This window comes from Chaetodon auriga, chromosome 11, assembly GCF_051107435.1.
Source record: "Chaetodon auriga isolate fChaAug3 chromosome 11, fChaAug3.hap1, whole genome shotgun sequence".
NCBI lineage: Eukaryota > Metazoa > Chordata > Actinopteri > Chaetodontiformes > Chaetodontidae > Chaetodon > Chaetodon auriga.
Genome location: NC_135084.1, coordinates 24,837,501 through 24,850,000, shown reverse-complemented (window position 1 = coordinate 24,850,000; position 12,500 = coordinate 24,837,501). Strand labels below are relative to the sequence as shown.

General features: G+C 46.8%; 1 protein-coding gene across 4 annotated transcripts in view; it reads left to right on the top strand.

Annotated features, from left to right (window-relative positions):
* Positions 1-12,500, top strand: part of LOC143327961 (echinoderm microtubule-associated protein-like 6) — a 53,190-nt gene that overhangs the window by 23,108 nt on the left and 17,582 nt on the right. For all 4 annotated transcript variants that reach the window (XM_076742675.1, XM_076742673.1, XM_076742674.1 and 1 more), the window contains exons 7-20: positions 1,010-1,083; positions 1,765-1,892; positions 2,987-3,124; positions 3,262-3,403; positions 4,138-4,252; positions 5,421-5,633; positions 5,716-5,883; positions 6,603-6,709; positions 8,522-8,640; positions 8,968-9,154; positions 9,293-9,398; positions 9,825-9,918; positions 10,274-10,374; positions 10,565-10,767. In XM_076742675.1, coding sequence (XP_076598790.1) covers positions 1,010-1,083; positions 1,765-1,892; positions 2,987-3,124; positions 3,262-3,403; positions 4,138-4,252; positions 5,421-5,633; positions 5,716-5,883; positions 6,603-6,709; positions 8,522-8,640; positions 8,968-9,154; positions 9,293-9,398; positions 9,825-9,918; positions 10,274-10,374; positions 10,565-10,767 — 1,895 coding nt within the window. The remainder of the gene's footprint in view (positions 1-1,009; positions 1,084-1,764; positions 1,893-2,986; positions 3,125-3,261; positions 3,404-4,137; positions 4,253-5,420; positions 5,634-5,715; positions 5,884-6,602; positions 6,710-8,521; positions 8,641-8,967; positions 9,155-9,292; positions 9,399-9,824; positions 9,919-10,273; positions 10,375-10,564; positions 10,768-12,500) is intronic.

Below are 12,500 nucleotides of genomic sequence, written 5' to 3'. Positions count from 1 at the left end.
TTCATGCCATCAGCGACAGCAGATGCTGTAATTGGCGAGCGCTGTGCTGCTGAACGGCTCTGCTAATTAAATTTTAGATGCTGGGGAACAAGAGTGTGACGGAGGTTGGAAGGTACTGAGTGTGTGTGTGTGTGTGTGTGTGTGTGTGTGTGTGTGTCTAACTTCTTCCTGTCTGACAAAAGTTAAGTCCTCTGGCGATGAGTCCGTCAGTCACTTCTGCAGCTGGCGATAAGATAGTCGTATTTTCCTTTCGATCGGGAAAGAATTGATTTGTGATCATGAGAAAACTAAGAGTCCACAGTCATGTCAGCAGCTCTGAACTTCAAGGCAAAGTTCAGTTTTTAAGGTACTTGTACTTTATACTTCTACTCCACTGTATTTCACCTCCTCCATGGTCGTTTGCTAACTTAACCAAATTATTTCGATGACTGAATCAAACCAAACTGCGTCATTAACAACACGAGGTTGAACTTGGTGATATACGTCATTTTGGGACTCTTTGGTAGTCGACCTGTTCAGGTGTGATCATCCTGTGTGAATCTCAGTGTAACGAACCACAGTGAAGTTTTCTGCTCATTAACTGGACTTAATGAAGCTGCAGGTCCAGTCAGAAACACCTTCTGATCAATAACCATCTCTCTGACTTCCTGTCGTTCTCTCCCAGCTACATCTCAAACAGTCCAGCTGAGGATTTTCTCTCTCTTTATCCTCAGCTCTCTGTTATTAACCTCCTCCAGCTTCTTTCCTTTTTCTCTGGCTTCTCTCTTCGTCTGCTCTAATCTTTCTCTGCCTCTCCTCCTTTTTCATCCTTCACTCCTTCAAGAAAGATGGAGGAAAGGAAGCGTTGAGACACAAAGTCTTTTTTTTCTCTCTTTCTTCCTCTCTTTTATCTTCCAGTCTGTCTCTTTCTGTTGATTTTCGTTGCAGCTCATCTGCAGATTCTCCAGATATTTTTTGACGGGTTTTTACTGCTGATCTAATCCTCTTCCTCCTCCTCTTCCTCCTCCAGGTCTGTCTATTCGCAGCGTCTGCTGGCGAGCCGACCGGATCCTGGCGGGAACGCAGGACAGCGAGATCTTTGAGGTGAGAAAGGAGACAAAAAGCAGGAAAGAGAAAGCCGGCCCCGTGCTGCTCCTCCCCGCAGAGATGTTTTATTTTGGCCCGCTGGATGCTGGCTCCTCATTGGTCCACACACAGTTTACCTCATTACTCCCAGTGATACAAGGTGATTTTGGTGACCCCTGTGGACAAAATGAGTAGTGCCTCTACCACCTGGTGTAAAGATCAGCTGGTTAGCGTGTGCATTTGTTTTGGCAGCCGAAGAAAGAAATGAACTTTAAACAGCTGTTAGCAGGATTCATAGCTCTGAGATAATCTATTAGTGCCCGTCTAAGATCAAAAAACTCAAATGTTTAGTTTTGTTCCTGTAAGGATTCACCAAAAAACAAGACACAGAGTTTTAATCAGGGAACTTTTGAGGTGTTGGTGGGAGTATTTTTAACTTTCAGCAGAACCAGGCTAGCTGTTTCCCCCTGCTTCCAGTCTTTATGCTAAGCTAAGCTAACCTCATTGTAAGCGTAGGTTAGGTTAAAGCTGAGATTAAATTTGGCTGAACAGCGTTCAGCAGCATGTCAGTGGACTGAGGACCTGCTTTACCGAGCTTCACTCTGAGCCCAGACGTCTGATTCAGCCTGTTCGTAATGATGCTCTGTTTCAGTCTGCTGTCACATTTTTAAGTGATGCTCAGTCTGAGGTTGTGTTCAGGTGATGGTGAGGGATCGGGACAAACCGCTGCTCATCATGCAGGGACACAGCGAGGGCGAGCTCTGGGCGCTGGACGTTCACCCCAAAAAGCCTCTGGCTGTCACCGGCAGCGACGACCGCTCTGTCAGGTCAGTGCAGCGCCACATGTACTGGGAGCTGCCCAGTATGACCACAGGATGCTGCTGGGTGATCGCTGGGTTAGTGCGATGAGCATGTTTGTGACTGTTAATGAGGAGTCGCTTCATAGTGTGATGGTTTCTGCTCATTTCCAGGATCTGCTTACTGTTTTCTGTCGGTGCTGCAGGAGATTTCTTCGGAGACCAATTATATATTCCATAATTATACAAACACACACAGTCAGCTGAACACAGGCGATAATGGAAACAACAGCAGTAAAGACAAAGAAAGATGCTGAGAGGGAAGACTGTGGAAAGACTTTCTACGAAGACCCCATCTGTAGCGCGTCTTGGGGGCATTCACCGTGTTTGTTTCCACTTCCTTCTTTTTCCGCTCGTCGTCTGCTGTTTCTGCCGTCGCTGTCGGTGCTGTTGTAAATTAAGCTTCACGCAGCACAATTACTCGTTTCTCTGTCTGGATTTCAGGATGTTGCTGTTTAGTCGATGCTAAGTGTATTTATTGTACGGCTGTAATGTCGTCGCAGTAATTAGCCCCCTGAAATTAGACTTGCTAAGTGTTAAGCTAATGGAGTTAGGCCCCATTAACGACTTGTACTATTTTCATTCTGCAAGTAAAGAGCTAAAGTCCAGCTGATGACTGTTCTCTGACCTGCAGGGGTCAGTTTTCCAACAGGCCAGTTTCAGGGGCTCAATCCCAACATGTTATTTACCTCATTAATGTGCACTCGCTGGGACTGCCTGTCTCTTTAAGGCACCCCTCCTGAAAAGTCAGACCTGATTGGTCAGCTCTCACAGGCCTGAGCAGGTGCAGCTCAGGTGTTTCTGCATCAGCTTTGTCGTGTTTTTGCAGCCATGGTCCTGTAGGGGGCGTGGCCGAGGGCGGCGACCGTATATGTAAAGGTTTAAAGGCTCAGTTTCTGAATGTAATCAAGAAAGAAATAGAAATGTCACTTTGCACAATATGCGACCTTTAAGTTACTGCAGAGGACAAGATCTGTAAGTGTGTGTCTTACTAAATGTACCTATATTTGACTGACTGTGTGTGTGTGTGTGTGTGTGTGTGTGTGTGTATATGTGTGTGTCAGGTTATGGAGTCTAGTGGATCACGCCCTCATTGCTCGCTGTAACATGGAGGAGGCGGTGCGGAGTGTGGCGTTCAGCGTGGACGGATACCAGCTGGCTCTGGGCATGAAGGACGGATCCTTCACTGTGCTGAGAGTCAGGTAGCACACACACACACACACACACACACACACACGCAAAATTCAAGAGCGTGCCAAGACAAACAAATTGAATTACAGTCTGATGCTGCTTTGCTGTAACGTGCCATTAACAGGACGTTTTCCTCTGTCCGTCTCAGAGACATGACGGAGGTCGTTCACATCAAAGACAGGAAGGAGGTGATCCACGAGATGAAGTTTTCTCCGGATGGAGCGTACCTCGCTGTCGGCTCCAACGACGGACTTGTGGACATCTACGCTGTCGCTCAGAGATACAAGAAGGTAAGGCTGGAGGCACCTCAGCAGGTTAGCGAACACGCACACGTTCAAACCAAAGGTTAGACGTCGATCAGAGGATGTGCACGTGATGACAGAGCTTAGAGGGGGGATGGTTAGTTTGCACTGTGACAGTACTGTGAGTACATGCATGAAGTGTAACTAACGTCGCACCTTCTGTGTACTTAACATTTAAGTATACACACAGTGTCATTGCATTTTATGTATATTGTATATACGTTTTAAATGCTGACTTTTTATGTCCTTTGGTTTTGTTTATCTTATTTGTGAATTTATGTTATCTGTGAGTTTATTTTATTGTGAGTTTATTTTATTGTGAGTTTATTTTATCTAGATGTGTTTCATCTTATTCTATTTTATCTCATTTTATTATCTTTTCTTTTTCACACGGGGGTTGCAACAAAAATTTCATTGACATGGCTATGCTCAATGACAATAAAAGCAATCTTGAATCTTGAATCTTGAATCTTGAATCTTGAATCTTGAAGGTGTAGCTACCCAATAATCTGACTGCCTGGAGGATTGTGGGAAATGTGAAGCAGTCTGAGAGTTCAGTGTCTTACGTTTTACAACAAAAGTTCAGTTTCAGTGAACGTATTCATCTGTGGGTCCCGACAAAGATCCCAAAATACTTTTTAGAAGGATTTCACCAACAAAAGCTTTCACTGAATCTGAAACTCCCTCTCATCGGTTTCCTCTGTCTGTCTGTCCGCCTGCAGGTGGGAGAGTGCAGTAAATCCACCAGTTTCATCACACACCTGGACTGGTCTCTGGACAGCAAAATCCTGCAGACCAACGACGGAGCAGGAGAACGCCTCTTCTACCGGATGCCCAGTGAGTGTCTGCGGTCACACGTGTTCTCGAATCAGCTGGTTTTCTTTATCACAGAGCAATGATACACATCACCTGTCTGTTTTTAAGGTGCGTGGTAATGCATGATGTCACACACACACATGCACACACACACACACACACACACACACGTACTCTGCAGCCCTGGCTGTTTTGGTGACCCTTGTGGTTACCATGGTAACAGCAAGTGCAGCTAAATACTCCATCATCCTAATCTGGAGGCAGCAAGCGCTCCTCGAGCAGCTATTTTGTCTCTGTTGTGTTAATGGAGTCATTGTCTTTTCCATCATGCAGTGAGCAGACTGTGTGATTCTGTGCTGCACACAGCGGCAGGACAGTGAACGCAGCTTGTTTTGTTGCTGAGGAGTTGGACGTGTGCAGCCTGCAGCTAACCGCTAACTGTGGCTGCTGCTCACTCATCCGTTACTGTCATTTTGGTTTGTAGATGCATTTTTGATGGACGATCGCGGTCTTCGCTAACCTCAGTGATCGACACAATCCATCTCCTGCCGCTGCGTCACAGTTGAGCAGTTGAGCACTTTTAACGTGAAGCAGCAGCAGTCTGAAATGTTGGGTTAGCATTAGCAGTAAGTAGGAGAGTGAACTCTACCACGAACAATGAAAATTACTTACAGGATGTAAAAACATTAAATGACCACTGCTGGAAAAACATCCGTCCATAAATAGAATAAAAAGATGAGGTTTGATATCACGAACATCTTCAGGCTTTTAACTGTCAGGAGCGAATGAAGGATAAAGAAAGCAGATTTAGATGACAAAGCAAACTGAAAACACACACACACACACACACACACACACACACACACACACACACACACACACACCAGACTGCAGGAGACTGTGTGTGTGTGACTGTTCATTGTCTCCACACAAGATTTCACACGCTGAACTTCCACCAAGAGAAACCGGCTCTGCAGCTCCCAGCAGATTTCAGTGGAAGATTAAAATCTGCACCGTCCACGTTTCCTCTTCTGGCTTCTGTCCGTTTCAGGAGGTTAATGCTGATAAAAATGTGTTATCATGTAGAGATAAACTGCTGTGTGCTAATACATGAAAAATTAGCCACAGAAATGAGAAAGTTCGTTATTAGCGTTCTCACTCTGTTCTCCTCCTGCTCCTCCTCCTGCAGTGGGGAAGCCGATCGTCAGTAAAGAGGAGGTCAAAGGTCAGTGCTGGGCATCCTGGAGTGGTGTCCTGGGCTCAGAGGTCAGCGGCATCTGGCCTAAGTACTCTAATGTAACCGAGATCAACGCCGTGGATGCCAATCACGCCGCTGCGGTGCTCGTCACCGGAGACGACCTCGGCCTTGTTAAGCTCTTTCGCTTCCCCTGTCAGAGGAAAGGTCTCTGTCAGTCCTTTTTCTGCCTCTTGTTCTTTATTCTCTCTGTTCTTTGGTTAAATGTGAGCCATCTGTTCTCTCCAAGGAGCCAAATTCAAGAAGTACATTGGTCACTCAGCCCATGTGACCAACGTACGCTGGTCACATGACCTGCAGTGGGTGATGACCACGGGTGGAGCTGACCACGCCCTCTTCCAGTGGAGGTTTCTACCGGAGTCCGTCATGAACGGAGGACTGGACGTCAACATACCTGGTAGGGAATTCAGGGGACCTTGAAGGGGTTTCTGAGGTCCAGTGGTCACTAAACGGGGTTGTGAACTGCCTGAAAGTGGTTCCAAGGTAGTTCCAGGTTTTTGTGTTAAGGTTTTAAGGATCTTTGTGGAAGTACCCTTGAATTGAATTCAGGTTTTCTGTAGATGTTCTTGAGAAATCTCTGTATATCCTATAAGTGGTTACGTAATTTTAGTGTTTTTTTAGTAGGTTTTAGAACTCCTTGTGAAAGTTTTTCAGGCTCTCATAGTGGTAACAGGTTTACGTTTCAGGAGTCTAAGTGGGAGCCCCAACGGTCCTGTAAGTGTTCACAGGTTTTCTTGAGGCTTCAGAGGTCCTTCTGAAGGTTCATAGGGTATTGTCCAGGATTCCAGGTTGTCTTGAATACACTTTACAAGACCTCCAAGTGTTTCTTAGGTAGGTCTCCGCGAGAGTAGGTTCCAGTTTTTCTTGATGGATCCTCATGAAAGTTTCAGAGACATGGTGGCAGGATTTCTGGAGGGTTTAGAGCTTCAAGGGTTCAACACTGCTTCCAGGTTTTCTTGAGCAGGCTATAGGTGGGACTTCCAAGTGTCCTGGAAGTGGTCCTGAATTTACATGAGTGACTTACAGGTACAAGCTCGTACAGGTTCCATGGTCCTGTCAGTGTTTGATGTAAAAAATGAAAAATGAACATGTCGTCTCTCTGTGTGTCCTCTGCAGACAGTCATGGGGACTCCAACAGCGAGGAGTCGGACAGCGACGTGTCCGATGTCCCGGAGCTCGACTCCGACATTGAGCAGGAAACACAGATCAATTATGACAGACAGGTACGAGCTGCCCGACCGCTGGGACTGTCTGCGTGTTTCCACAGCGGCTGTGGACACGTATGAACGTTTTCACCGCGGCTCCACGGAGTCAGCTCCTCGTTCGTACTCCCATCAGCCACAGCAGGGCTCGCTGTGGTTGCCATGGCGATCCCAAAACGTGCCTTATCTCCAATGCCAGACGCTGCCTGGCAGACGTCCCTGTAACTACTGTTTGTTGGACACCGCCAGTGTCGCAACAATGTGCTGCTTTCAGATAGAGCTCAAAGTCTGTGTGTGTGTGTGTGTGTGTGTGTGTGTGTGCATGCATGTGTGTTCATGTGTGAAAGAAAACATGGACCATTATTATCGTTGTCTTTCCTCATCCTTCACCTCTGCCTGTCAACCTTCCTCTCTTCAGTTTCCTCCTTTATGACCAAATACCTGCAAGCCTCAGACGATGCTGAACACATTAGCATTGTTAGCGTGAGTTAGCATTTAGCTCAGCGCTGCATTCAGAATCACAGGGCATGACAGTAAGTTTTTATATTATAATTTGATTATTTTACTTTGAGATTGTTAGAAAAGTAAGAAACCAGTAAGGTAAATGGTTAAAAGTCTTCAGTGTTCAGTGTTTGGCTCATACCCGCCCAGGAGGAAGAGCAAAAGACAAATTCTATTCTGATGATTTTATTTTTAGATAATTATACAGGAAATATTGTGCAGAAAACAGGGAGTCTCGATTCCAGTCACAGCGAAAGGTCTCAGCTCTGATCCACCGTGTCGCTCCAGAAATATTCAGTTTTGTAGATGGAAAGCAGCGTGAAAGTGGAGCGCTGCCAGTCCCAAACCTCCTGGGAGCAAAGTCTCTCCCTGTGAAACTCAGACGACTGAAACACGCCAACTCACCCTCGACAGAATAATTTGCATGAAAAATGAGCAGGCGTATTCTCTGCTGAGGGCAGAAACACTGCAGAGTGTTCAGTTTGCTTCTCTAACCGACGACAGGAAGCGCAGGAACGTGTGGACAGTTGGTGTCACGCTGTGGCGATGATGCGTTGATGATTGTGTCTTCATGACGGCTTTTCAGGAGATGATTTACGATTTGGTTTTCTTGATGTGAGCGAAAGGTTATCACCGTCTGCAGTTTACAGAGGAGGAAGGAAGCGCTGCATGGCTCCGACGGCTGACCCGACAGGTGGAAGTCCAACAAACACCGTCCAGGAAGTCTCTGACATGAAATGGTGCAGACAGGCGGGTCAGAGCTGAGACATGTTGGTCTGTTTGTTCGCCTGCATGTTTGAAGAATAGATTAATAATATCATTTCCCCTGAAGACAGAGTGACTTGTTTTTGTTTTCATGATCGTCTGCAGCATTATTTTAACAGGTCTGCCAAACGCCAACACCTCACAGTCTGAAGATCCCAACAACAGAAAAAACTCACAGAAACTCTTCTGCAGATATTTACGGTCGTCCAAAGATGATTCAGTGACCTCCTGATCTCTCCATTAGTGCCGCGATGATGTCAAAGAAACGCAATATTTCTATATAGGAAGCATTTTTTTTAACTTTCTTATCCCGCTCCCGCTCCCCAGAGGACGGACCCTTTGAAGTTTACGGACACCGTGGCCTTTCCTCCGACACCACCCTCAACATCCTTAATATTTTTAGCTCCACAACGTTTAAGGCTCTAAAATAATAACAATAAAATAAAATAATCAGTGTTGTTTTTTCACACTTTCAACTTTCATTTGTTAGATTATGAAACCTTTTATTTTGTAGGTGTGCGACATAAACATTTCTGTTTGTGTGTGTGTGTGTGTGTGTGTGTGTAGGTGTATAAGGAGGACCTGCCTCAGTTGCGACAGCAGAGCAGAGAGAAGAAGCAGCAGGTCGGGTCTCTGAAGAGACAAAGAGGACCAGACCAAGGCCTCCGGCTGCAGTTTGTGCACGGGTAACATACCAGTTAGTGTGTGTGTGTGTGTGTGTGTGTGTGTGTGCGCGTGTGTGTGTGTGTGTGTGTGTGTGTGTGTGTGTGTGTGTGTGTGTGTGTGAACCTGCTCTTGCTGCACTTGAATACAGTCCCACTCAGCAGACTCAGGATCTGGGCTGAACTGCTCTGAACTGGTTTTGATCTGACGTGATGTTTTACAGTCGAAGTAAAAAAGGAAATATTGAAGTACAAGTACCTCAAATCTGAACTTAAGTACAGTACTTGTATGTAAATGTAGTTACACCCACCACTGTGTAACCGTGTGTGTGTGTGTGTGTGTGTGTGTAGTTATCGTGGTTACGACTGCAGGAACAACCTCTTCTACACTCAGGGGGGGGAGGTGGTGTTCCACGTGGCGGCAGTGGGCGTGGTCTACAACCGGCAGCTGCACAGCCAGCGCTTCTACATCGGCCATGACGACGACATCCTGAGCCTCAGCATCCACCCGCTGAAGGACTACGCTGCCACGGGACAGGTGCGCACACACACACACACACACACACACACACACACACACACACACACACACACACACACACACTCAGGATCTGTAAATATTTGCTGACGTGAATGCGCTCGGTGGATTGGTGAATGGCCTGATGTGTGTGTGCAGGTGGGCCGGGATCCAGCCATCCATGTGTGGGACATCCAGACTCTGAAGTGTCTGTCTCTGCTGAAGGGTTTCCACCACAGAGGAGTGTGTGCTCTGGACTTCTCAGGTAACCTGTGTGAGCACACCTGCCTCTGTGAGGCTCAGCATTGGTCAGCGTTGATCCTGTGACGGGCTGCCACAAACAAATCAGTGTCTGTGAAACTGCAACTTCTGCAGTACACTGAACACATGAGGCCAAAAAGTCAGTTTTTGCAGGTTGAAGTCCAGTACTGTAATACTGTACTTTATAAAGTACTTTATTACTTTCCCACTCAGTCAAATACACGTTTGTATTCAGTGGTAAAGTAAACTGTTTGCTTCAGTTGATGAACTTCGTCAAAGAGCATCGTCACATGTTGAAGACCAGCAGACGGTCCTGATCTGGGTTCAGGTCTGTTCGGGTCTGTGGTGTTGTGGTTGTCTGAGTGTGTAACTGTACCTCAGAGCTCAGCAGGTCAAAGACAAACAGATTTCCTGTCTGCTCCTCCTGCAGCTGATGGAAAGACTCTGGTGTCAGTGGGCGTCGACGACGGACACTCAATCATTGTCTGGGACTGGAAGAGAGGAGAGAAACTCGCTACTGCCAGGTACTGCAAACAACTACACCTAATACTACTGTGACCTACTGCGAGGTCAGTACACTGTAAAAAAACAGTTAGACCTACTTTTATGACTGCTGCTCGTCTGTGGGCACTAATGTAACTATTGTCTTTTTAATAGGTCCCTTTTACTCCAACTACCACTAATACCACAGCTACCACCATCACTGGTGTTTTTACTCCTTTACTAGTACTACTACAGCCTCATATTTTAGTTCTGTTTGTTGTAGTAGTGACCTGCTGACACTGACATCACTGCGACTACGAGTATAAGTACTACTGCAGGTACCAGTGGAGTCTGTGCTGCGTTCCTGCTGCATGTGCCGTGTCTCTGTTCCTGCAGGGGTCATAAGGAGAAGATCTTTGTGGTGAAGTGTAATCCCATGCTGATGGACAAACTGGTCACTGTGGGAATCAAACACATCCAGTTCTGGCAACATGCAGGTAAAACTTCAGGAGAGTTGACTGATGAACTGAGCAGCGTCAGAAAGTACCTGATGACCACAAGTTCCTACAATCCAGTTCCTGCGATCGGCCTGACGTTTAGTACGCTGAGCTCCTGTGTGAGCTCACTTCCTGTTCCTGTGGTTGTTCCCCGACAGTCTGATCGAGCGCTTCTCTGTCCGTCCTCCAGGTGGCGGTCTGACCTTCAGACGCGGCGTGTTCAGGAGCGTCGGCCGGCCGGAGACCATGATGTCGGTGTGTTACGGGCGCAGCGAGGCGCTGGTGTTCTCCGGCGCCGCCAACGGAGACGTTTACATCTGGAAGGAACCTCTGCTGCTGAAAACAGTCAAAGCCCACGATGGACCGGTGTTCGCCATGTTCTCCCTGGACAAGGTGAGGAGGACGGGCGTGTGTTCGAGTCGTAACAATCTGGATTCTTTGCTGCTTTGCTTCAGCTTCCTGCTCTGAACGCAGACAGACTGAAGTCCTGGTTCCTGCTCCTGGTCATCCTCCACCTTGGACCGATAACGTCTAACACCAAACACTGAGCTGCAGGCTCAGAGCTGGTTTTGATCCTCATTAGGAGTCTGGATCAATCCTGTTTTTCACAGATCAGAAATGCTGCCAGAGTCAAACCACAGCTCCCCAAAGCAGAGCTGAGCAGCTTCTCCACAGCGTCGACTCTTCCGCCCCGACCCTCAAACTCATTGTTTACTGGCCTCAGCGAAGCTTCACATCTCACGTCTCTTAACCCCTTTATTCTGCCCCGAGAGCCCCCAGAGCAGCGAATCAGAGCCCGTTCAAGGTCCAGGCTTCAAACAAAAGGGGTCGTGGTTTTAACAACAAACTCAGATCAGCTGATTTATTAAAAACACACCGCACACACCGGCTTTGCTTCATACTCTCATGTCCGTTCTCGTGTTTTAATGTTGAAATCAGCTGTCTGAGGGAATTAAAGTTTATTATCATTATTTCTCTTCTCCTGCTGCCCTCAGTGTCTTTTTGAGCACGAACGGCGTCTAAATGTAGGCGTGAGCAGACGTGTCGTGTATTTGTTGTTTTTTGTTGGCGGCGCCTCTCCTTCCGCCGGCCCTCCCTCCATCTCTTCTTCTCTCTGTCCATTGTTTGAACTCCCTCTCTCGTCGTTCGGTGCAGGACTCTCTCTCTCTTTATGTAACAGGATTTGCCGACAGACGAGCCGATAGAGAGACTGGCAGGAGAGTCTGGATTTACCAAAAACTCCTTTAAATCCACAAAGCCTCATTTCTTTGTGCGTTCATGTTCAACCTGATTTCGTCTGACGTTCTGTCATTTGTTTTAGACCTTTTTTTTTAACTTGATCTTTCTTTGTGCTCCCATGATCACAGCATCTGCATGTGGACGCTGCAGTGGATCTGCTTTCAGTCCATCACTAATGTACTCATTCAGATTATTGTTTATGTCACCAGTACGCTCTGAATTACTTTATTAAATAAATCATCATACATTTGAGTTTTAAGAAGGATGTAAGAGGTCAGGGCCTCGTTTCCCAAAAGCATCTTAAGGTTAAAATCCATCTTATGTGTATTAAAGTATTAAAAATGTATTAAAATTAATGCTTCCTGTTGAGTTGCCCTTTCAGCTTAAGAGGTGTTTCTCAAAAACATCGTAAGACTGATGGTAGATTAACGAGAGCCTCCTCCTCACTGAGCATCTCTTACAGCTCCAGAACCTGCAGGAGGAACCAGAAACCACATCTTCATCTCAGTTTTTATTGTTTTTGCTCTTCTTCTTGCCCCGTTACGACACGCTGTTTTGTTTTGGAGTGTCTTCATGATTCCAGAGGTCAGGACGTGTTTCATGACTCTCAAAGTGAAAACGCTGTAGAAAGAGACTGAAAGTCTTCAGAGGAAACATCAGACAGATCTGAGTGGGAGGACGAGAGAGAAAACCTGTCAGGAGAGGATGACGAGGCTGAAGGATGGCAGCACAGCTCTGACAGGAAGGAAGGAAGGAAGGAAGGAGGGAAGGAAGGAAGGAAGAAGGGAAGGAAGGAAGGGAGGGAGGAAGGAGGGAAGGAAGGAAGGGAGGGAGGAAGGAAGGGAGGGAGGAAGGAAGGAAGGGAGGGAGGAAGGAGGGAGGAAGGA